The 25,434-nt window shown below is 47.6% G+C and overlaps 2 protein-coding genes across 10 annotated transcripts in view; one reads left to right on the forward strand and one right to left on the reverse strand.

Moving 5' to 3' along the window:
* The first annotated feature begins 1,180 nt into the window (after positions 1–1,180).
* Positions 1,181–13,483, forward strand: LOC135257151 (SERTA domain-containing protein 2-like). 7 transcript variants are annotated; one of them, XR_010330600.1, is made up of 4 exons: positions 1,181–1,705; positions 8,947–9,562; positions 9,604–9,684; positions 9,726–13,483. XR_010330600.1 is itself a non-coding variant. In XM_064339611.1 (3 exons), the coding sequence occupies exons 1-3, from the start codon at positions 1,566–1,568 to the stop codon at positions 9,619–9,621; spliced, it is 774 nt and encodes a 257-aa protein (XP_064195681.1). In that variant the 5' UTR covers positions 1,182–1,565; the 3' UTR covers positions 9,622–13,483. The 7 variants fall into 7 exon arrangements, 2 of the variants coding, with proteins under 2 accessions (XP_064195681.1, XP_064195680.1); XR_010330601.1 differs by having other exon boundaries at positions 9,756–13,483; XM_064339611.1 differs by having other exon boundaries at positions 1,182–1,705; positions 9,604–13,483.
* Positions 13,484–14,371: 888 nt separating this feature from the next.
* LOC135257149 (serine/threonine-protein kinase MRCK beta-like) overlaps positions 14,372–25,434 on the reverse strand; it is a 45,980-nt gene continuing 34,917 nt past the window's right edge. The window contains exons 28-37 of one of the 3 annotated variants that reach the window (XM_064339607.1): positions 25,279–25,341; positions 23,628–24,224; positions 22,744–22,841; positions 22,521–22,605; positions 21,362–21,482; positions 19,972–20,122; positions 19,521–19,722; positions 18,222–18,317; positions 17,958–18,028; positions 14,372–16,190 (exon numbers count right to left, since the gene is read on the reverse strand). In XM_064339607.1, the coding sequence (XP_064195677.1) occupies positions 16,059–16,190; positions 17,958–18,028; positions 18,222–18,317; positions 19,521–19,722; positions 19,972–20,122; positions 21,362–21,482; positions 22,521–22,605; positions 22,744–22,841; positions 23,628–24,224; positions 25,279–25,341 (1,616 nt within the window). In that variant the 3' untranslated portion in view covers positions 14,372–16,058. Of the gene's footprint in view, positions 16,191–17,957; positions 18,029–18,221; positions 18,318–19,520; positions 19,723–19,971; positions 20,123–21,361; positions 21,485–22,520; positions 22,606–22,743; positions 22,842–23,627; positions 24,225–25,278; positions 25,342–25,434 lie in introns of all 3 variants that reach the window. The other 2 variants (XM_064339605.1, XM_064339604.1) reach the window with 2 other exon arrangements.

Consider the following 25,434-nt stretch of genomic DNA (forward strand, 5'->3'; position numbering starts at 1 on the left):
GGACTGTCTGAAAAGTCCATAAAGTGAACTATCCCTTTAAATGTATTATTTTTAGGAGCCACACTTTCCAGATGCAGATCCTAGATCCTAGATAGGCATAATTTCTTATAAATATCATACTTCGGCTAGCTAAAGCATTTTCAATTTGCTTTATAACCATGATCGTGTTCAGCTTTTCACAGACTGGAGATTGTCTGACAGAAGCACTATTTACAAGTACATATCTGCATTTATGAATTATTTATTCATAAATAGTGCTGGCACACTTTTTAGTTGCCAGCACAACTTACTTTGAATTGGCATCAACACTACCAGTAGCGCCATAATATAAACCCAACGCACAAACCTGGCGAAGGGATCACCGAACTCTTAACTATAGAACGGAATTAATCAGACATGACACTGGAATGGAGATTCTGTTTTGAGGTAAGTAGTTAACTGTAACTGGTCCTAGGCATTTTCGCCAGTTGGCTGCAAAATTTCAACCAATGAGAATTCAGGGTTCAGCCAAGTATCAAGTCAATTGTTGAGTTAATAATCGCTATAACCTCAGAACTGGTCGCATGACAGTTCATATGGTATTTTTTAATTTTGAATATGTAAAGGAACGACATTTATACAGTGGCGCATTCTTTCCTCTTTTACACAAATTGTAGTAAAGAGGAAATTGACACGGCCTTACGCTTGACGCCATATTGCCTGCTTACACTCCTAAATATTACACCTTTATACGTTCAATAGGTGAGACTTCAAGCGGGCGCCATTGAAAATAATTATGACACTGACTGGATACGGCGAAGAAAATATTGTCCAATGACCAGGCGTTTCTGACGTGCCTAAACATAATATTAAGTACTGCATGACGCAAATGTATATGGATCAATTTGGTGGGCGCTCGATGGTGGGCGCAAGACTAGCAGAAAGCTGCCGTAAGTACAAGTAATCCTGAGACCAATAGCGTTATGTCGTCATGAGCACTGACGTTTCAGGCAGGTTTACTATTCATTTTTTAATTATTTTTTATAATGTTACAGTATTTCAAGTGGTCACGTTTTTGGTTCGTGAGTGAGAAGCTGAAAATGGAACGAATGAGAGGGATAGGAAAGGGATATGAAACAAACAACCAATCAGACACGGTTACTAGGCGGGCCTGATATTCCATTTGACCAATGAAGTGTTTCCCACCTGACGACCGTCAATCAGCTGAGCAGTTCACTGTCTTTCGCGTAGGTTCTACAGTTTTGCTAGAGTTGTCGAGGTGAGCGGTAGCTTGCTGTACTGTACTGAATGAGTTGAACGAAAAACGTTTTTCAGACTTTGGACTCGCAAACATTCATATGAACACGGAAAGTCGGCATAGTTAGCCACAAGAGTAAACGTTTTACTAAAGACACACGGCGGAAGAATAGAATATTTTAGATAGCTACCAAGCTATTCTCGTTTATATTATTTGGCACATATAGCTATAACGTTAGTGCTAGTTATCTATTTATATTTGGTTGCCTTCGTATGCTGTCGATAGCTAGTCGGCTTACCTGCTAGCGAATGTTATGTAAAATAATGGAATGGGGCAAATGGGCTTCTTTTCCTACCAAACGTCAATGAGAAGAAGGAATAACGCAATTCAGACTGCTTCTATGTGCCGACTGGACGGCGACACAACCGGGAAGGAAGTTGACCAACCAGATGCCCTTTCTTCTTCAAGGTAATGTTAGCTTGTTGGCTATCATTAGTATATATTACCATTGCTTTCGACTTAAAATTCTCATAATTTTTTCGTCGAGATGGACAGCTTGCTGTTTAAGTTACAAAATGCTAAGTGAGATAGCTAGTTGTCTACTTCTGTGTTGCATATTGATCCGTTAGCTTTTTATTTCGGTAGCTACACTAGCAATACGCAAAAAAGCGAGCATCAGTTGCCGGACGTTATTTAAGAGTACCAGTTATGAGCTAACTTGTGTGAGTTACTGTGCTAGATAGTTAGCTGCATAAATAGTAACTTACTTAACTTGGGAGTACACTGTTGGATTGTGTTGTATAATGTGTTATTTACTACCAACGTGTGTCACTTGTTATCGATAATGTTAAAAAGAGACTGGTAAACGTAAGATAACGTTTGCGTTAGTTGGCTAGTTTCGGCAGTTGTTGACTAGCTACCGTTAATATGTTCGCTTAGCACTTATAGCGTTTGCTACTTCCCATCGATTTTGAGTTCCGCTGACATTCACGAAGTGCCCAGAGTTAGCCAGCCAAATCGTGATCATCAGGTTTAGGATGCAGTCTAGTTCCCAAATTCGACTGGCATGTATTGATAGCTACGTTAACGTGCACTCTTTCGGTAACGATACCCCGGCAGGCGGTAGTCTAGCTACGTTTGCTGGGCAGTATAATGTATACATAACGTGGCTAGCGTTAGCAAGCTAGTGTTGCCACTAAACTAGCGCTAGCCGGCTAACGTTATTTAGCTACCCAAGCTAACGAACACGCACAGCAGCAAATTAATCTTTAGCGCTACCTTTGTTTAACTTTTATTCCAAATCCTTACTTAGGCTAGTGCTATATTGTGTGGCTAACTTGGGCTGTTTTGATGTAACGTGAACAGTAGCTACCTTGCTAGTTAAGGTCAGTCACTAGAAAAGAGTTGAGTTCGCTATAGCGGTCGTAGCTAGCTAGGATAAAACAAGTCATGGTTTAACTTGGTAGATGGTAGCTAGTATTATGAAGAAACAATGGTGCACACTGTTGCTGTCTGTAAAGTTAAAGATGACTTACTGAAGTACTGTACGATCGCTCTTAGCGAAAATGGGATGTCCAGTTTATGCAGGACCTTTCTGGCAGGCACCACAAAAAATTGTGTTGAAACTTACTTTGTCAACGCTGACAACTTTGCAGGAATATCAATGCAATGTCTGATAAGATCGGATGGAAACTATCCCACACCATCGGGATTGGGTTTTGGGAGGATTACGTGACCATAATGGCTGGACATGATGCTTGGGGACGTATTGGCACTGATTGAGCCGCTTTGCAATATTACAAAAAATTACCTGCGCAGGCAAATGTCCATTCAGTTAAGCAGATGGCGTTTGGGCACTAACCATAGAATGTTCAGTGGTCCTGGTTTGGGAACACCCCGCCCCCCCCCTCTGTTTTTTCCCCCTAACATGAGAGAGGCAAGTTTAATCCACATGTGTCAGTATGAAGAGCTGCACATATAGTTTGTTGTGTGAGAGAACAGTCCTTAAGGTATGATGGAGTGAACTGCATTCTCACTGTGCGCTTCAGACAGCAGCCTAATGGTTTCTTCTATACCATACAATACAGAAGACAGACATGGGGCAAACAAGTTACATAATACAAATCACAAGACAGCAGGCCATGTACGTAACAGAATAGAATCAAATAGAGGTGGTCAGGAAAACACACAAAAAAAAAAAATATTTTTTTTTTCTTCATAAAGTTATGGAATAATTCAAAGCGCATAAGGTAGACATGTAGAAGCCCTATCTTTACAAAGGATCCTAGTTAAAGTTTCATACACCTGTGTAGATGGTGTCTGCAACCGCATTAACTTCTGTACACTGACTTCCTCTTTCTGGATTGCAGTGTCTGCCGAATGCCAAAATGTCATGAAAATGTTAGTCGATCACCACACATTTTGTGACAGGCAACGGGCAACGTTACCCGACGTCTTGAAATGTCTCATTTGTGGCGTTCGTTCACGGTGTCTCCTGTTTATTTCTTTAGGCTGTGTGTGTGTGGAGGTTCGGGATGACAGCGCGTCGATGTGCCAGTTGTCCCCAGAGATAGAGCGCGAGCTCTTCCTAGGTCTGGGTTGAGCCCTGAGAGTGGCAGTAGAGGAGGAGGAAGAGGACGGGGGGAGGTGGGTCTGGGGCTGACGGAGTGACTAACGCTGTGTGGCTCATGGAAGTGACTCACACGATCTGGGGGCCGGATAGACGACTCGCTAGCTGCGTGCGGGTATTGCGCAACGCTCCGCTGCCGGCCCTTATAAAGACTTCCGCCCAGTTATGAGGCCGGTCTACACCCACTGCTTTCATTACTCATAGCCCCACCCACTGAGTGTGTCATCTCCCTTCGTCCTATGGGCCCGCTTCCCTCTCTCCGCTGAGTTAACATGTCAGAGAAACAAGACTTGAAAGATTGTTCAAAATTTGCTTTTACTTTTTGTTTGCTGTTACATTGATGCCATAGAATTGTATTTTATACTGCGTAGTGATCTGATAATTTCTCTAGCAGGTTATGGAATACTGGTCGTTTATTTAACAATTTAATTTTAAAAAGGCTTCTGATAGTTTATCGTTCACTTGATGTTGTGATGAAAAATCTAAGAGAATTAGCCTATAATAATGAAACTGAAATTACCTTCCTCTGACGTTTCTCTGTCAACTGGAAAAAAAAACTTCTAGACATGCTGTACCTCGACTTAAGAAAAAATAAAATTTATTGAGTTAAAAATAATTTTTTTTAAGAAATTTGTAAGAGACCAGTACCCCCTTAGCATTGTATCCCCTGGCAGCACCCCTCCCACCTTGCTTCTTATACAGTGTGGCAGTATCCGTACACCATTCTGATGGCACCAGTCTAGCTGGGACCCTGATGTCTCCTGATGACAGAAGTGTGTGGAGACGGGACTGCTTGTGAGAAGCCATCAAAAACACAGAACTATAATATCTCTAACAACTGTTTACCATGTTTCCCTCACCCAGGCACGAACTGCACCAGATACATGCCTGCTTCTTTTTACAGTGTATTTATAGATATCCATCATGATTTAGCTACAATTTGAGGAGCATAATGCATCACTGTTGTGAAGAACAATAGGAAATGGGCTACGTTATGTTTCATTTAGCATGTGTATGACTAGACAAAGCTGTAAACACCTCCTTATAGTTATTGTGGAATGATACATTCAGCTGTATTTTTGTCTGAAGTGGTACCAAACCTGGAAGGGTTGTGTAAAATGGACTAAGGGGATCCTCAGTTTTCTTTTTACTTTAAAGAAAGGATTGCGTGCCATGTCTGCCCAGGGCTGTTTGTCTCTGAGATTAAAGGTCGCTATGTGGTCACAGTGCAGAAGTGATACCTTTCAAAAACCAACTTGCAGACTAAAGGACGATGAAGCAGTTGGGACAACTGCTTCCTTTATGGTACGCCTTCATGCTGCGGCTCGCACGGCACACATCTACTGCAGCATCAGGGTCTGGGTCAGATATGCAGAGCCACCCAAAGTCTGTTCACTGAACCGTTCCTCATTCACGCAATATAACTCATTTATGATAACTGGCCAATTTGCCAAAACGCAGTCGTATCATATTCAGAGACAAAGACAATGCGAGGATTAGAAACGCGGGGCTAGATGCAGGTAATGATGCCAGGGAAGAAGAGACCCAGGCGGGCCAATCAAATGAAACACAGCGCTCATCAGTTTGGGCGAGATCCTTGTTTAACGGTCTGTGGCACGAGGCCTGTACACGTCACTCCGAAACGGTTTGACGTGAGTGCCGCGGGATAACGGGTCGGAGAAATAACCAGAGGCCCCGAAGTGACTGGAGCGCAGGTGGTATTATAGCCTGTTCTCAGTTCTGAGGTGCTGCTCTGCGCTACTCTACTTCCTTCATCGTCAGCACCAATCATAATCTTCGAGGTGTTGCGCAATAGAGATGCTCACTGTACACCAGAGGCATGTTTGGAGTTTGTTCCTCACGCTCGAGTGTGTAAGTAGCAGTTTTAGTGCGATGGCGGTCATCGCTCGCTTTTCATCATTTTTACAAGTACCTTTTTTTTTTAGTCCGTTGCGGTCCCTTCCGTTTATGACGAACGGTAAACCGGGAGCGGGAAGAGTGCGGCCGTACGAACGTGCGTCCGTTTCAGCGGCCGATCTAAACGAATTAATTAGCGAGAGGTTCGTTTCATAAGCGTCGGGGCCGAGCTCCGGCAGCCCCCCCCCCCGTTCCATTTATAGGCCGCTGTTGCTATCGGAGACGGGCGGCAGAACATCACAGGGTTCTCCCCCTCTCCCCGGCGCGGCCGGGACGCCGGCGAATGGCGGCCTCCGGAACCAGACGCGGAGTTTCTTAAGCCCGGCGGCGGCGGCGGTGGCGGCGGCGTTGAAAAACCCCCAGGGGAGCCCGGCAGACGCGGTGCCCCGTTCGGCCGGGGAGGGGACCGAGTTATGTAAGCAGCCTCGAACGCGCGAGCCAATCCCGTCGTCCCCGCCCGCGTCCGCGCCCGCATCGTGGAAAGAAGCCGAAGAAAGGGGCGAATAGGAAACCTGCTGAGGCTGCGCTTAAGATGTGGCCGCCTTGTGGCCCCGGAATAAATTCCTTTTTTCAGAAAGTGGAATTTGGAGCAGCACAACCGTCGCATTTTCCCTAGAATGAAGGAGAGCCTTTTCTGCACCACGTCAGAGGTGTGCTGTGTATGCAGATGGTGGATGAGAGCAATTGAGGTTAAAAACTGCAATTCACAGTCATTTTTAAAAAAACCTGAACCTGACCCCTACGTTCTCTTAATTCTGGATTTGGGAAGGTAGTCGCAAAATTGGTGGTGCATCACTGATGAACTGAAAGAGCATCCAGACTATGAACTAGCCCAATACAGTGACTGAAACTTTGGCAAGGAAATTTGCAGTTGTCAGTATCAGTGGGGTTATCGATCAATTTCTTTGGCTTTCAACTCGCTAATAAACCATCTCAGGCTGAAACCCTGCCATGGGCTAGATTACACTTGATTGGTTGATGTCTTTAACTTCACAGTATTAAGGATTTAAGGAAAGGAATGGCTCTTATCGGCTTCTTTGAATAGGCGTGTTAACAGGAAGTTGTCTAGCTGTGACCAGCTTTACGGTAAAGAGTCTGTGAAGCCCTTCTAGGAAGTTGTGCTCTGATAGTGGTTTTTGGGGCTAGGCTATATGTCAGTTCTGTGATCTGTTAGGGGTTTTAGGGGCTATGTGTCAGTTCTGAGATCTGATAGGGATTTTAGGGGCTATGTGTCAGTTCTGTGATCTGATAGCGGTTTTAGGGGATATGTGTCAGTTCTGTGATCTGATAGGGGTTTTAGGGGCTATGTGTCAGTTCTGAGATCTGATAGGGGTTTTAGGGGCTATATATGTCAGTTCTGTGATCTGTTAGGGGTTTTAGGGGCTATGTGTCAGTTCTGAGATCTGATAGGGATTTTAGGGGCTATGTGTCAGTTCTGTGATCTGATAGGGGTTTTAGGGGATATGTGTCAGTTCTGTGATCTGATAGGGGTTTTAGGGGATATAGCCTATGTCAGTTTTGTGATCTGATAGAGGTGTTGGAAGCTGTGTGTCAGGCCTGTGACCTGACTGTTGCGTTGTGGGCTGTATATCACTTCCATAGCATGACACTGGTGTTGACAGCTGTGTCAGTTCTGTAACATGATACCGGTGTTGACAGCTGTGTCAGTTCTTTGACCTAATGACAATGTTAGGAGCTGTATGTCAGTTCTGTCACCTGAAAACAGTGTTAGGCAGCTGTATGTCACTTCTGTACTCTTGGATTGTGTGTGCCTTCTTGTTTCTGATTAGTGTGATTGCATCACCTGCATGATTGCATCATTTTAGACATGCCCTCCCACTACAGATTGTCATTTAATGCTAATGAGGACTTCTGCAGAAATTCGTTTGTGGTAGCTGGAGAAGGTAGCTCACTGAGATTTTTGGCCTGATGTACGATTACTTGCGGACACTTTTCATGGCCAACAAAAAGAATCAACCAATAAAATTTATTTTACTGGCTGGATGTTTCCATGGTAACTATATGCGGTCCAGTAATTTCCAGTACTTTTGCCACACTGCACTGGTTGGACTTTAGGTGAGTTCTGGTTTGAATGAACAATTTGGAGGACGAACGAACGCTTGTCATACGAAGGGAGATGGCGCATTTCAAATTGAGCAGCACTTTCAGTTTCACTCACTGTTATGACCAGTCACCGTACTGCTCATTGTGGCTATATTGTTATGGCTGCCTAAACAAAAAATTGTGGAGGGATATCTGGGTAATGGAGTTTACAAGGAGCAGTTTTTCAGTTGCTGTGGCAGAAGAACCCCTCCTTTGGTCTCTTGCTTATAGCTTTAGCTGGTCTCGCGTTTACGTGTGATAGGAGTAGCCGTCTGCTTTTACTTGAAGGTAAGCAGTAAAACCGTCTGTTAATACGGGGTCTTTGGCTCATGGCCTAGCGCAACTTGCAGACAGTAGCGCCGTAAACAGTGTTCCTTTCATGCAGAGGCATAATGAATCCACTCAGAGCCCCCTGTGCCTGTGGACTAGCCCCGCGTCTTGGCGCGTACCTTCATGCCAGCAGAAAGAAGCCGAAGACTGAAACTTGCGTATGTCTGACGTCATTGTCCGCACGTGCGCGGCTGGACGTTGGCTGCAGCCGCTCGGATGAAAGGTTGAGCGTCCGGCTATCCGCCCGCTACGCCGCCACGCCCCGGGATGCTCAGCCTCGCGGTCGGCTGGCTCCCGCCTGGGGGCTCCCATTGGCTTCTCGTCTGGGAGGGGGCAGCTACTCTTCTGCTAAAAATGCTCTTAAAAATAAGATCTTTATTTTTGAGATCTTGTTGAAAAAAGTTTAAATATTTTCATTTTTTGATATACAAGTGTCTGGCATGACAAAAACATGTTAACATGTTGCAGTAAAATATATTTACATATATATATGTGTGTGTGTGGGTGTGTGTGTGTGTGTGTTCATTCTTATGTCCCGTGTTGTGTAGGTTTTGGCATTCTTGAGATTACGACCGGAGACTCATGTCCCCTGCAGAGGACAAAAATGAATTTCTGGGTCTCAGATGATCTCAGATTATTCCTGTGGGCCTGTTCTTTATAACCTCTTCTCTCCACATCTCCCTGTTCTCTGCTCATGTCTGTTTCTGTCTGTGTGTCTGTCCTCCTGCAGGTACCTGGTGGGTCGTGGCGTGAAGCGCAAGCGGAGCGAGAGCGAGGAGGAGGAGGTGGGGCGGGCGGGGCCGGAGCCCGTGGGGGCGGAGTCTCAAGCGCAGGAGAGGCAGCTGATCCTGGACCTGTGCCTGAGCAAGCTGCAGAGCTGCTACTCGCAGGCCGAGCCCAGCCTCCGCCGCTCGGTGCTGCTGGCCAACACCCTGCGCCACATCCAGGACCAGATGAGGAGGGAGGGCGTGGACCCGCCGGCCACGCCCGCCTCCTCGCCCCCCCGGGCCCCGCCCACGCCCCGCCACGCCCCCCAGCTGCCGCCCGCCGAGCCTGAGGGGCCGGCCTACTCTTCCTCCTCCTCCTCCTCCTCCTCCTCCTTGTCCTCCTCCTCCTCGGTGGACTCGCTCTTCGGCTCCTTCGAGATCTCCAGCACCACCAGCTACCTGACGGACCTGGCGCTGGACGACATCTTCGAGGACATCGACACCTCCATGTACGACCCGACCGACTTCTCCGCCCTCACCTCCCCGGACGAGGGCCTGAAGCCGGTCCCCGCCTGCGCCCCGACGGGGGCCCTGCAGCTGTGTCTGACCGACCTGAGCGAACTCGACACCATCATGGAGGTCCTGGTGCGGTCCTGAGCGAACTCGACCACATCATGGAGGTCCTGGTGCGGTCCTGAGCGAACTCGACCACATCATGGAGGTCCTGGTGCGGTCCTGATGGAACTCGACCAAATATGGAGGTCCTGGTGCGGTCCTGAGCAAACTCGACCACAACCTGGAGGTCCTGAGTGAACTTGACCGAATCATGGAGGTCCTGGTGCGGTCCTGAGTGAACCTGATCACAACCCAAGGGTCCTATTGTGGAACTCCCGGCTCCCTTTTTTTCCATTTCTTGCATTTTGGGGACTGGGAATAAGAAATAGTTTTTAAAATGGTATATTTATATTTTTATACAAAGAACTCTAAATATATTTATGTAAAAAGTAAAGTCGGTGCCTCCCTAAAACACACCTACTGTAGAATGAACGTACGCTTTTTTCTGACTTTGCCGGGAGCATCGGTGCCATCGTTTTCCAGAGGAAACGAAAGAAACGTTCAAGCACTTCAGCAAAAGAGAAACGCGTTTCCGTGGCTTTAACGCGGAGGCGGAAAGAAACGGTGTATACCCGAACTGGTGCTTGGAAGAAATAACGAACAGGGGAGTAGCCCTGCAAAACAAAACGTGGAGACTTAGCTTTTATACGTCATTCTCGAATGAAGCCTATTTATTTTAGTGTGTATGGATTTTAGCTGATGGCGCAATGCTTGTGACGTGACATCATTCTACCTCTTTGGCGATCTGTAAGGGGCTTTTGTCTCTTAGCCAGCAGCTTTCACTGTTTGTACGAAAGACTGGCGGTTTGAGCGCGAGACGGTCCGGCGCTCTCGGCGAACTCGCGCTTCTAAAATGCAGGGAAAGCCGGCGATTCGTCGGTAATCCCGACCAGAAGCGGATCGCCTGTTCCTGCGCTGCACCGGTCCAGCTTTTTTTTTGTACCTTTAAAATGTTTTCAGAAGTGCAGAATTAAATCTGCTGTCCCACACAAGTGTTTCTTTTCTTCTTTTTTTTTTTTTTGTTTCTACGGCAACCCCCTACAAAATTGTGCCTATGTGGAAAGAAGACTGTCCTTAAGTCGAGATGCACATTATGGACTCTAACAAGGACACCCTGGTCTGTAGAACTTAATGCGTTTGTCTGATTTATTATTATTATTATTATTATTATTATTATTTGGATCTATGGTCAGTTGTGTTGTATTTGGTTTCGTTTTCGTTTTGTCTGAAGACGTCTTGAATTCTTTGTCCCACAATTCCACTCGCCTTGGATTGGCCGGAACGTTGCGCTGCCGCGCGTCGTCGGCTGGCCTTGAGCTCTGGCTGCGAGTCCAGTCCAGCCGCCACAGCCTCAAACTCCCTTTCAGTATCGCGCTTCTATATTCCTCTGATATATCAGATAGCGTTTTTTTTTTTTTTTAAATAAGAATTTATTAAGATTATGTTGAGTTGCGTTTTAATCAACGAAAAGCCTAATTCAAAAAAAGGTTTGTCCTTTATTATTAAGGGGTATTTGTACTGATGTTTTTCACTTTTTACAGTAGTTGAACTCCTGAAACAGGAGGGAAGCGGTCCTGTTTTGCAAAGGCAAAGTGCAATAAAGGCGGTCCTAGCCGAGGGATTCTATAGGCTACCCCAGGGTGTTAGGAAGAGAAGTGAAGGACGGTCTGTAGACGGTGGCTTCTGTGCCGGAGGGTCAGTTAACTCTCTGCACGTGTGCGCGTGTGTTCTGGAGAGCAGACTCGCGCAGCTGGCCGGCTCTTTGTGCTGATGCGGGGTTTGGGGAGGAGGAGGGGCCGGACCCCGGGGCTCCGGTCTCGTGGAAGGGCCTGTGACGAGCGCGGCCGACCTATCGGGGCGCTCGGCTGCTGACGTGGGAGGAGCCAGGGGCCGTCCTTATCTTTCCCACCCCCCTCCCCCGCCTTTGTTAGGCTGAAAAACAAATGTTAGCGGCTGCACGAAGTCCCACTCCTCGCCGCACGGAATAACAGGAAGCCCAGTTAGGCAGAGATGTTCAGACTGTCGTGTTGTTTACTCCCATTTTTACGTATAAGAGAAGGTGAAAAATAAAGTTTATTAAAGGTTCCCCCCCCCTTGTAATGAATTAAGATTTAAATGCATTTTTGTGGATACAGTGGTGTGCCTGTACACGTCTGAAAAGTCAGGGGTCGCTGTAAAAACGTTTTTGGAAAAATTGATATAGTTTTCCCTTTTTTAGGGGGGGGCACGAGGAACCTCAAAACCCGTTCCGATGTGGCAACTTTACAGTTCGCGACCCCGACACGCAGGTCTGGCGATTTCGCAGCGAATGGTGCAGGCGCTCGGTTTTAAGTGAGCCTCTTAGGCCGTTCTTACCCTTTACAGACCCCGTTTCAGCCATCAGTGCAACTAAGCGAAGTCAAGGAGACCCTTTTCAGATCCGCGCTCTGGCACATTAGCCAATAACCGGTGTGGAATTGTGAGCGAACGGCGCTCTATCTTGTGCATTAGATGAACACACTGTAGAGGTTTTGAGCTTTATAAGCTTTTTGTATATATTTGTATTTAAACAACTTCCCGTGTGGTTCTGTTGTTTTTTCCCCCCTGTATGAAGTTACTCTGATCATGTATTTCATTTTATTTAAGAACGAAAGGAAAAGACTTCAGTTGTGCACCTCGCCTCTCTCTGCCGTGTCGCTTGGGATGAGTGACTATGTAGCTTAATAAACATAAATATTTCCATTAATTTATTTATTTTTGTGATTGTACCCGATTTGAATGTATGGATGTGCTGTATTCCCTGGAGAGACGCGATTTCTCTGTTATTGGCAGAAGGAAAAAAAGGAACGAGTCCCAGGCTCATGGAGGTGGAGGGGGGCCAATGGTCTGTGAACTTTTGTGGGCCCGGGAATAATATAGTAATTTTGTCTCGGGTCCAGGGATTTCACCCAGCAGCCCTGCTCCCACCCAAACGTTGAACAGCTGACTTTGATTGGAATTTAATTCACAAATACAATTCCATTGATCGCTATGCCTCCCTCTTTATGTCTTTGAACTTTTCGGTGCGGATTCAAGATTACCGGTAACAGAAACCCTTCAATTTTAGCTTCCAGAGGACCGCTCGATTGTTTTTAAGTCGGTTCTTCTTTCTTCTGCCAAAAACGTTCCCAAAATTTCAGCTCGGCCCCCCAGGAGGACTTTTAAATTCCACACATCGCTCTCCTGTTTCTGTCGGTCTGTCATGGGGACTCCTCAGAAGCTGTTTCTAAGGTAACCAGCAGACACAGCGCGCTGGTTTCCATCAGTATTACCACTGAGAAGCGATCGTTCCCGTTCAAGCCTTTCCTGTTCTAACCATGCAAACGACGACCACTTCTACTCGCAAACTGCCTGGAGCCAGGATGTGCAAGTCGGGGGCCAGCGACGAATGAACAGTGAGCCAGCCTGGGCCAATGGGCTTGAACCTTAAGTTCGTTATGTCATGAAGTACTTATTTTCTGTGACCTCATTGGTCTTTTTTGTGTCTTCTTTGGAATGATCTAAAAGCCAAAAAAAGTCCCAAATGCTATAATACTTCACTCATGCCCCAAGTGCAATATAGACTTCAAATGTTTCTGTTCAGAATTTAATTTTGTTTGTCTGGAGACGGAACCCCACCCTTTGGAAAAACCACTAATCTGCTGAGAGTATCATGACAGTTGGTCAGTGGTTTATTTAAAAAAAGAAAAAGCAAACTGATTAACACGGACCTTTAATGAAATTGCGTGGACAATTCACGTTTTACTTTTTTTTTTTTTTTTACAAAGTATATTTTGCTCTCCAGTTCTTTGCATCTTATTTTAACCCAAGGCTGTGTGTGTGTGTGCACGTGATTTCTGTACATAATTTTACCATCCTGTCATCTTTATATTCTATGCAATACTATTGTAGCAGGTCAGTAAGTCTATAATTAAAGTGGGAAAACAATCTTGCGTGCTGTTTGTCTCTTATGGTTTCACTTCTTCATGGTCCTCAGGCCTTTCACTGTTTGTGGAAGAGATATTTCACCCTCAGGGTCCTATATGGAAGTGTCCATGTTGGCACCTCGGCCATTACATAAACCACTAGCTGGCCCTGGCATTCACTTCGCCTGGAAGATGTCGTGAAGAGGTTAATGTGCTACAGTGGATCTCTGAGTATTCTATTTTTAAACAATCAGACACTGCAGTTCTTTTACCAAAAAAAAAAAGTGTAAAGCTCTTGCATAAAGCGTTAGAAAAAGATTTGTCTTGGGTTGCCCCCTACTGGTTGATCAGGATACCTGGTCTTACTGCAAGTTGCTAATTTATGATGAAGAGGATGGTTTCCCTTCCTCGTGGCCAGAGTCACAGCTTCTGGGATTGAGAGTCCGCAGTTTTATCTCTGATGTGTAGTCTACACACCGTTCTTTCCCATTTTACAACCATGTATACTTCAGTCGCATGGAGGCTGGGCCATTACAGTACATAGAGCAGTATGAGACCTTAAAATGTATGTACAAAAATGTTTAAGGGGGCATTTTGTACATGTTGCCAAGTCAGTAGAAACAAACAAGATGGCAACAGTAATTCATTAATGTGAGCATCTAAATTACAGAAAGGTAATGGCTGTTCAAGCACTGGCATACTTCTGCCTTAATTGACAGAAGTACTGTATATTAGTGCATAATCATGCAAATATTAAATATGCTATGCAGGTTGTAATTGATGTAGAATCTGAAATGGCATTTATAGGCTTACGAGTGGCAATTTTCACAAGCGCTGTACAAGCATCTTTTATAACATTTTCGTATTGTTAGTTCTTACCTATTAATTCATGAAAGCATGACAAAAAGCATGACAGGTACGTCCCTCCTTTTTATTGTCCGTCCAAAATTTTGCTCATAATTCCAAAATTACAAAGATTTAAACATGATTTAAAAAAACAGAAAAGCAGTCCCATCTTGATGAATAAAGTCCCATTTTAGAAGCTGAAAGGGGAGGACGGGAGGGGTAAAAATAAGTAAGTATTCCTGTGAAACAACCAAGGGCTCTCCCAAAATAAAATGTTAAAGTTCGGTACGTTTTCCGGAAACTCCCCGCGATGACCAGCATTTGTACGATACATCTAGCCTGTAATGTTACTGAAACGCAGAACTGTTATACAACTGGCAACGAAGGCACGTGTGTGAGTAACTAGGTATGCAATTCACGCCCTTTTACACATGTCCGTCCAGAAATGTGTCCGCAAACACGCCGATTAATTCTTAATTCAAGAAGCGAAAAGGTCACAACAGCACCACCTTGTGGCCAGGTGGATTAATGGCCACAGTGGGTGTTGCACAGGCGAATGCGTGAAAGATTGCGAGTCGTGCCACGGGTCCTTCTGCGTATAATCATGTGACAAACAAAAGCAGCTGCCTCTTGGGGGAGCTAGTATGAACCTAGGAAGGATGTAGTGACGTTCCTCCTGGCTTAAATGGTCGGCATTTACAAATTCCTTAGCTGGCATTCTGTTTACATTTTTTATTTTTTATTTTTTTTGGCAACAGGTGTATCACCTGCAGGCGAGATAAAATTAGCAAAGGCTTACCGAGAACCAAGGGTCCTAAAAACAGTCCCTCTTAGTAAAGCGTATATTCTGTATGTACACTGGTGGAGCGTATATGCTTTATGTACAATGGTGCAATCTGCCCATGGACACCCACACCACAGTTCTGGGGAGTGTGGTGGCAGAAAGGGGGGGGGAGGGGCGGGGTTAAGCAGGAGAAGAGGGAGCAGGATTGGGGGTGCAGGGGATGTGCACCCGGGAAACGATCACATCCCCTCCTAACGCATCTCTAACTTGGCTCACCATCTGGAGCAATCGTCTCCATAAAAATACTATACATTAAAAAAATATACACAGCCGTTCTTTCACTTTTTTGTATCTATAATTAGGACATTTCATTACCATTATTATTATTATTATTACACTTCAGTACTGGCCTCCCTTTATTCATGATCTAAGCATATGTAAAAACCAAAAAAAGAACTGCACCGGTTACACTGCGATGGGGTGTTAAGCTCCATGTGCTGTAGCTGAAATGACATTTTCTGGCCTGCAGAGGGTGCAGTTTCTGCTGATAGAGAGGGTCTGAGGGGATTGGCTAAACACTGTCTCGGTCCGAGCACCCTGAGACCCGCCTCCTCACTGGCAGTGATAAAAAGCGCATTGTTTAAAAGCAGCCGGAGCGCTGAGAGAGGCAGCCGTCGAGCGAGCTAACTGACCACAGCACATGATGGAAATAAGCCCCGCCCAGCTGAAGGCCATTGGTGGCAGTGGCACTAGCGGGGGGAGCTCGTTATCAGTACTTTGGTGGCGTGGGCCACCGCAACCTGAGTAGCCACGCTTCTATCGGGTCGGGATGATAAAATTAATTTGGCGGGGAAGGGGTCGGGTGGGGGTGGGGTGGGGTGGGGGGGTGTGTGGGTAATGAGAGCCAGAGTCTTTCGTCGGCGGCCTTCGGGCAGAGGGAGCTCACGGCTGAGCGGGCGGGGCCTCATCAGCCGTCCAGGGTCGCGGGGTCGACCCCGTCCAGGGTCAGCTGGCTCCGGTGGGGCGAGTTGGGGCTAGGGGGGCTGCTGGGATTGGAGCTGTTGGAGGGGGTGGAGTGCTTGGTGGAGTCCGAGTCCGGCTGGGGGGGAGAAAGAGGGAGAGAGAGAGAGAGAGAGGCGGAAGGAGAGAGGGTGAGAGAGAGAGGGAGAAGGAAGGAGACAGTGAGGGAGATGGAGAGGCAGAGAGGGAGAGAGAGACAGGTAAGTGTTAGTACGCCACAGTGCAGGAACCAAAATGTTTCTTTGTTTGCATTACAGAACATTAAAAGTGGTAACTTAAGATAAAAGACTGTGGCTAGAATGTGTACTTTGCGCCCTTAAGATGGCTCCATGATCCCCTGATGAATCTTCAGGATTCTACAAGTATAATCTTGGCTGACAGACTGTAATCTTCTTCACCCAACCCAACCACCTGTGCACACCGTTGTGACAGGCTGTGTTCTGAACAACCGGACATTTTGGGCAGAAAATAACGTTAAACCCTGCAAAATCATAATTATATACCATGTTGTGGACGTAACCCTAAGTCTAAGGGAAAACGGCAACCGCAGTTTGTGAGCCAGATATACAGAAAGTTGAATCGAATCTGTTCCAAGCCTACCTCACATTTACTTGAGTCATTCCATGGGAAATGGACATGGCTGCTGGGCCTGCTCATCTGAATCCCTTCATTTTTAATATACATACTCCTTACCTATCCGTAAAGACTAAAGCTAAAGCTCCAGACACAAAACAGTCATTGCAAAGTAAATGATCAATGGCAATCCAAAATGGCCGCCTTTTGCTGAGGCACCATTTTCAGATGTCTCTATCTCTGGGAGAAATAGGGATAGGAATCTTATTTTTTTTTATAAGATTACCACAGTAACCAAAATAAGGTATTCATAGCTTAAAAACAATTTATGCAAAATAATGGTTGTAAATGTTTACTGGTGATAAAAATAAAAATAAATCACATATGGCCATATTTTTTCAGCCTCATTCTTTCATCGTTTCATTGCGATATGTACACAGCTAAGTCGTGGAAATGGATATCACCCTCACATAACGCCTTCACATTAAAATGATTTTATACTGCAGTAATGTCTACTAGAGTGTAATATGGTCTTTGGCCACCAGAGTTCGCCGTTCTGTTTCAGTGTTCCAACAGAAAAACCACACTGTTGCAAATGGCGATCCATTAAAAAAAGACAAAGCTTATTAATTAAATATAACTGTTTTACATGAGGAAAACTGGAAAGCCAAGCCAGTAAAATACATAAATCCTGGCTGAATTAAGCTGGAGGGACCTCTCTTCCTCTCCTGTTTACCAAAGGGCTTTTAGGACACAGCATGAGAACAGCAGATTCTATCGCTGATGATAATGTCCATCTTTCTGATGACTAAGCAGGAGAGATGTGGTTTTACTGAGGGACAGAAAACCAGCAGCTGTGGGGGCAGTATGGTTTGAGCGTGTTCCGTTTGTAAGACAGGACTCTAGACTGATGTTCTTACAGACATTCGCTAATGCTCGTTTCTGTAGGCCAGGGCAGCTCTGCGAGGCTTGCCTAGGCAGCAGCCTGGTTTCCAGGATGTTCCGAGACGGAGTGTAGGATGTAGGATGGAGTGTAGCACAGTGGGTAAGGAACTGGGCTTGTAACCGAAAGGTCGCAGGTTCGATTCCCGGGTAAGGACACTGCCGTTGTACCCTTGAGCAAGGTACTTAACCTGCATTGCTTCAGTATATATCCAGCTGTATAAATGGATACAATGTAAAATGCTACGTAAAAAGTTGTGTAAGTCGCTCTGGATAAGAGCGTCTGCTAAATGCCTGTAATGTAATGTAATGACTGGGAAGCAGGACTTACCTCTCTATCAAATTCCAGGTCTGGATCCCAGACATTCCGAGACAGCCCTGCACCGCCATAGTCTAAGCTTCCTGTAGGATGCACACGCACACACACACACAAAACACACAGGACAAGGTTAGCGTCAGCATATCGAAGCCCTGTATGAGGGTACGTACAGCACCGCACGCGTGTGAAAGCGAGTGTGCGCATTCGTGTGCCTGTATGCGTGCGCACACACACCTTTTATGTTCACGACTGCACGCGTGCGATGGGGTGACTCACCAGAGGTAGTGCGGGGCATGTAGGACCTGCTCCTCTGCTGCCGCGAAAGAACAGAGGCAGGCCGAGTCCTCTCCCTGGATTCATCCTGGCAAGGGGACAGCATTCATGAAACACACACACACGCATACAGATACAGATACACACACACACACACACACGCACGTGTACACACACACGTACACACGTACACACAACACACACACACACACACGTACACACACGCACATGTACACACACACGTACACACGTACACACAACACACACACACACACACGTACACACACGCACATGTACACACACGTACAGACACGCACGTACACACACACACAAACACACACACACGTACACACACGCACATGTACACACACACATACAGACACGCACGTACACACGTACACACACACACACACACGTACGTACACACACGCACATGTACACACACATACAGACACGCACGTACACACACACACACACACGTACACACACGCACATGTACACACACGTACAGACACGCACGTACACACACAGACACACGCAGAAAAACAAAATGACTGACAGGCGCAACACGCGCAACAGGATTCCAAGCGCACGCACAAGAATGCAGACGCGGGCTGCCAAGCGCACGCCCAGGTGCAAAATGAAGCCTTCCCGCATTCGGAATCCTCAGCCCGTCCGACAGAACTCAATTCGGCTCCACCCAGCAGGATAATGGCCGACTGAGTCCCTGACCACGCCCGACAGAAGAATGGCCCGGTCCCGGACGCCACCCAATCGGAGGACGGAACTCCGCCCAAAAGAAGAATGCACACCTGACTGCCATTAGCCAAAAACCACCCCCCCCCCACCCCCCCCCACCCCCCCAGTGACATACTCTGGGGCCTCGTAAACCGCAGCACTGCAGGAGCACCGTGAACGTAACTCCGCCTTGAGTGCCGGCTTAGCTTGCGTCGCTATTGCAACGCTTATATGTGACACGTGTCAAGGAGGCGGGGTGATGTCGAAACCCCCGTCCAACCAGGCACCACTAACAAATCACTGATGCCGTTCCCGGCGCTGGGACACGAAACACGACGAAGCACACGGAACTCGGACTTCACACACCTGGGACGGACGTCAAAAATAACGATCACAAACCATGCAGCCCCCCCTATAAACGACACGGCAAGAACGAGAGGAGAGGGAGAGGGGAGAGAGGAAGAAGGGAGGGGGAGAGCGAAACAGGAAGGGTGGAGGGTGGAGAGGGGGTGGATGAAAAAAGGGAGATGGGGGGGAAAAAAAGGAGGGATGGGGAGAGCGTGTGCAAGCCTACCCTTCCTAAAGAGGAAGTCGAAGGAGAGGAGGAGGAGGAGGAGATCTGCGGCAGGCCAGGCAGGGAGGCAGGCTCTTTCTGCAGATAGAGCTCGGCGCTGATGGGAGTCATGTGATAGACGTGCTCAAAGTTGGTCGGAGGAGAAATTAGGGGGTGGGGTCGGGAGGGGGAGGGGAGGGGGGATTCGCACTGCTGCGCCGCCCGAGGTGAGGGGAGGGTGGGGGGGAAAAAACGACACAGAAAACCGAAAGAGGGAGAGAGAGAGCGTGAATGAGAGGATAACTAGCTCAGCTGTAAACAAGTGAAGCAGGAGAGAGAAAGGAACTTGACCAAGGGCCTGCAAAGCTGATCAGCCTTAGATGGAATTGATGGAGGCTGGCCTTTCCTAGCCCCCCCCCCCCCACCCCCACTGCGTTTGCCCTGCGGCGTATGAGAGCGCACAGCCTCCCCCGGGCCTGCAGGGGGCGCCCTTACCAGGGGCAGGTCCATCAGGACATGCATGCTGTCTCCAGGGCCCACGTGTGCCACGTGGCTGAAGTTGGTGGGGTTGGAGATCATCCTGGACCTGAGTTCTGGGTCCCTCAGCATCTCTCTGCCAGACACACAGAGAGTCGTGAGTGCGTACAAGTGAGAGGGTGAATAACATTTCAACAGCTTCAGTCCGGCTGACAGTTTGAGGGACAATGTACAGGTCTGAGTGACGGGGTGTATGAGATGGTGAGTGGGAAGGGATGGGTGGAATGTGAGGTGAATGAGTGAGTGAGTGTTGGTGACAGGGTGAATAAGATGCTGAATGACAGAGTGAGTGTTAGTGACAGGGAGAGTGACAGAGTGAGTCTTAGTGACAGGGTAAATAAGATACTGAATGACAGAGTGAGTGTTGGTGACAGGGTGAGTAAGATGGTGAATGACAGAGAGTGTTAGTGACAGGGTGAGTGAGATGGTGAATGACAGTGTGAGTCTTAGTGACAGGGTAAATAAGATACTGAATGACAGTGAGTGTTAGTGACAGGGTGAGTGAGGAAGATGATAAATGAGAGTGAGTGTTGGTGGCAGGGTAAGATGGTGAATGACAGAGTGAGTGTTGGTGGCAGGGTGAGTAAGTTGATAAATGACAGAGTGAGTGTTGGTGACAGGGTAAGATGGTGAGTGACAGAGTGAGTGTTGGTGACAGGGTGAATAAGATGGTGAGTGACAGAGTGAGTGTTGGTGACAGGGTGAATAAGATGGTGAATGACTGTGTGAGTGTAAGTGACAGGGTGAGTGAGATGGTGAATGATAGAGTGAGTCTAAGCGGCAGGGTGAATAAGATACTGAATGACAGAGTGAGTGTTGGTGACAGGGTGAGTGAGGAAGATGATAAATGACAGAGTGAGTGTTGGTGTCAGGGTGAGTGAGGAAGATGATAAATGACAGAGTGAGTGTTGGTGTCAGGGTGAGTAAGTTGATGAATGACAGAGTGAGTGTTGGTGACAGGGTAAGATGGTGAGTGACAGAGTGAGTGTTGGTGTCAGGGTGAGTAAGTTGATGAATGACAGAGTGAGTGTTGGTGACAGGGTAAGATGGTGAGTGACAGAGTGAGTGTTGGTGACAGGGTGAGTAAGTTGATGAATGACAGAGTGAGTGTTGGTGACAGGGTAAGATGGTGAGTGACAGAGTGAGTGTTGGTGTCAGGGTGAATATGTTGATGAATGACAGAGTGAGTGTTGGTGACAGGGTAAGATGGTGAAAGACTGTGTGAGTGTTAGTAACAGGGTGAATAAGATGGTGAAGGACAGAGTGAGTGTTGATAAAGGTGAACAGCAGGCTAAACGGGTGAAAGGCCGGTCACCTCCTCTGCTGAAGACGCTCTTCATCAGGCACTCTGAAGAGGAACTTCCTCTTGCTGCGCGTTCTCATCATCACCTTCTTGCTGTTATCAGACGTCTCGGGAATGGCCAGGTCAGGACCCTCTGGAAAAAGAGAGAGAACAGCGTTATCCTCAGACCACAGGAACTCTCTCAGACATCTCACCACCACAGTTCATCTCTAACTCATAAACATCCCCTCTAACTCACCTCCAACACGTAAACATCCCCTCTAACTCATCTCTAACACATAAACATCCCCTCTAACTCACCTCTAACACATAAACATCCCCTCTAACAACTCATCTCGAACACATAAACATCCCCTCTAACAACTCATCTCTAACACATAAACATCCCCTCTAACTCATCTCTAACACATAAACATCCCCTCTAACAACTCATCTCGAACACATAAACATCCCCTCTAACTCATCTCTAACACATAAACATCCCCTCTAACAACTCATCTCGAACACATAAACATCCCCTCTAACAACTCATCTCGAACACATAAACAGCCCCTCTAACTCATCTCTAACACATAAACATCCCCTCTAACAACTCATCTCGAACACATAAACATCCCCTCTAACTCATCTCTAACACATAAACATCCCCTCTAACTCATCTCTAACACATAAACATCCCCTCTATCTCACCTCTAACACATAAACATCCCCTCTAACTCACCTCTAACACATAAACATCCCCTCTAACTCATCAAGCACATAAACATCCCCTCTATCTCACCTCTAACACCTAAACATCCCCTCTAACTCACCTCTAACACATAAACATCTCCTCTAACTCACCTCCAACACGTAAACATCCCCTCTAACTCACCTCTAATACCTAAACATCCCCTCTAACTCACCTCTAACACCTAAACATCCCCTCAATGGTGTCACCGTTGATCTGGGACGAGAGTACCCGTATACTGTGCGCTCTTCAATCAATTACCACAGTGAACTGTACGTTGTCGCCAGTGCAAACACTACCACCCCCCCCCTATGAAAAAGCCTGTCTGGTCCACTTCGTTTAACAGACACTTTGCGGTCTGCTCAGTCTGCCGCTCCCAGTGCAGAAGAGCCAGGCTAACGCGCGCGGGTGAGGGACAGCGTCGGTGCTGGGAGACGCTACCTGAGGAGGAGCTGCTGCTGTACACGAGGTGCGGCTGCTCCGAGCCCAGCAGGTTCAGGCTGCCGTCCAAATTCAGAGGCCGAATCTGAGAGGGAGAGGCAGGGGAGTCGGAATCAGAACAGGGCCTCACACACACACACACACACACACGCACTCGCACAACACATACACACGCGCACGTACGAACGCACGCACACACACGCTCCGTCCCCGTCACACTCGCCTTTCTCAGAGAGAGGGTCTGGACCCAGTCCATGGTGTTGATGTTGAAGACGTCGATGCCATAGTCGCTGTAGACACTCAGGAAGGTGGAGTTGGAGCCTGAAAGAGGAACAACAGAGCTGCACTGACAGACAGGCAGAGATAGTACACTCCCCTTCCCTCTGACTCCTCCTCCCTTCAACATTGGCCCCACCCCATTTCACTGACTGCACCTCCCGTCCACCATGACCCCGCCTCACTTTCACACTTGCCTTCCTTTCCTTCTGACTACCTCCCTTCAACACTGACTCCACCTCCCTACAATACTGACTCCACTTCCCTACAATACTGACTCCACCTCCCTACAATACTGACTCCACCTCCCTTCAACACTGACTCCACCTCCCTACAACACTGACTCCACCTCCCTTCAACACTGACTCCACCTCCCTACAATACTGACTCCACCTCCCTTCAACACTGACTCCACCTCCCTTCAACACTGACTCCACCTCCCTACAACACTGACTCCACCTCCCTACAATACTGACTCCACCTCCCTACAACACTGACTCCACCTCCCTTCAACACAGAGTCCACCTCCCTTCAACACAGACTCCGGCTCCCCTTCTCATACAGAATCCACCTTCCTTTCACTCACTCCACCTCCCTTCCACAACGAGCCCTCAAAAGGTGCACTTCCTCTTCCACTTCCTGTCTCTGTGGTCACGGTTAAAGCCGCTCTTTCTCTCTCTCCATAAAAACTGAATTAGTTCATGCTCCCCACTCCCGCTCTGCCTGACCACCCTGTCACATGACCCGGGAATGTCAAAACCTACCCCCTCCAGCCCCTCCCACGAAACCAAAAAAAAAAGTTAAAAAGCGGCCAATGGGCCGCCAACGTACTGCAGGCGAGGGGCGTGGCCGGCCACATGAGCTCCTGGGAGCGGGAGCGCCGGCCCTGCAGGTCCACGTAGACGCCCAGCTGGCTGAAGCAGAGCAGGTGCTCCCCGGCGCCCACCTCCAGGGCGTGCAGGGCGTCCAGCGGCTGCTGGCCCAGGAAGGACAGCGACGTGTCGGTGGGGTTGACCAGGCTGACGGGCGACGACTCCCCCTGCAGGCTGAGCAGGGCGAAGCCCGACGGGTAGCCCACGCAGACGCGCCCGCGCAGGAAGCCCAGCCACTGGACCACGCCCGGCGCCTGCACCTCCCACAGCTTGCGGTGGTGCGGGCGGGGCCCCCCGGCCTCGTAGCACAGCACCAGCCGCTTGACGCCCGCCAGCAGGCAGGAGGGGGCGCCGGGCCGGGGGCACCCCGCCGCCAGCGCCTGGCAGCCCTTGGTCTCGGCCAGCTTGATGTCGAAGGCGGCCTCGGCGCCCTCCAGCGCCCCCCACGGGTGCAGGTGGACGTGGCGGTTGCGCCCGCAGAGCAGGACCACCAGCCGCTCCTTGGGGATCAGCTCGATCTGCTGCACCTTCTTGGAGTCGGTCGCCCGGACGATGACTGGGCACGGGAAGATAGAGAGAGAGAGAGAGAGAGAGAGAGAGAGAGAGAGAGAGAGTCAGACACTACCGTATTTTGTGAGTTTGGGGGTGGGGGGGTGGAGAAAGAACCCACACTCTAAAGAAGATACTTTTAACGTTTCATGCAGGAAGTGATAAAGCACATTTCTCTCAGTTCATACCAAAGCCTGACTAAATACTCTAGTTCTGATTGGCCAAGAGAGCATTGGTTATTTTCTTAGAACCTGCATGGAGAAACAGTACAACACAGACCGTTCCATAAAAAGTGTCATCACGTAGTTCCCTTAAAGGAATACAATTTGTATGGCTTAATATGTTGTAAACCACACAAAAGATTTCGGTTATATAAAAAAACCCCAGCCTTTAACAGAAATATTGACCCATGGAGGTTGCCATTATTTTAGACGTGCAATGCACTTTGGGTAGATGATGTCTTAACAGGCGGGGTTCCCTTTAAAACATCCTCCACCAATCAAGCACATTTACCACCTAAAGGTAACAAATTAGAAATGATTATTCATGCGAGATGCCATGATATGAACAGCATATCCACCTAAGGCTTCCCAGCTGTATGAAAACAAACCACTCCAGGGTGGTTAAAGGAACACCACATTGTAAAAGATGACTTTCATAAAACTACACGGCCTTCTGTGATTTATTCCTCACTTATCAAACTAAGCGTGCTGCTGGATTAAAACTTCTCAAAGCGCAATCATTTACAATTGCAGGATTAAACAACCAAATCAGCTAATCGAAAGCTAAACAGCATGAGGTCAGCCAGACAGACCGGAACATTCTAACATTCTTCCAAGTGTATACACAATGATACGGTAATCAGAGAGCCTTCAGGAATGATTAATACGCTGTACTCCTGCAGATTTAAGCTCTCGTTACAGATATCTGCATCACAAACGGGGGGGGGGGGTTATAGTCAACACAGGGTCACAACAATCAACCCAAGAATTTGATTTCATTGTAAATAAAGCGCCAAAATAAAAAATTTTTTTTTTAAAACACGAAGAAAGGACTCTCACCGTCTTTGTTGACTTCGATCACGTAGAGGCCGTCCTCCGTTCCCAGGGCAACGCGCTCCCGGTCTGCGGTAACACAAAAAAACCCGACAATGTAATCATCTGCTAATCACGATTCAGTTAGTTAGCTTTCAGTTTGAGACCCCAATGTTTTTTTTT

Source organism: Anguilla rostrata, chromosome 6 (genome assembly GCF_018555375.3).
Source record: "Anguilla rostrata isolate EN2019 chromosome 6, ASM1855537v3, whole genome shotgun sequence".
NCBI lineage: Eukaryota > Metazoa > Chordata > Actinopteri > Anguilliformes > Anguillidae > Anguilla > Anguilla rostrata.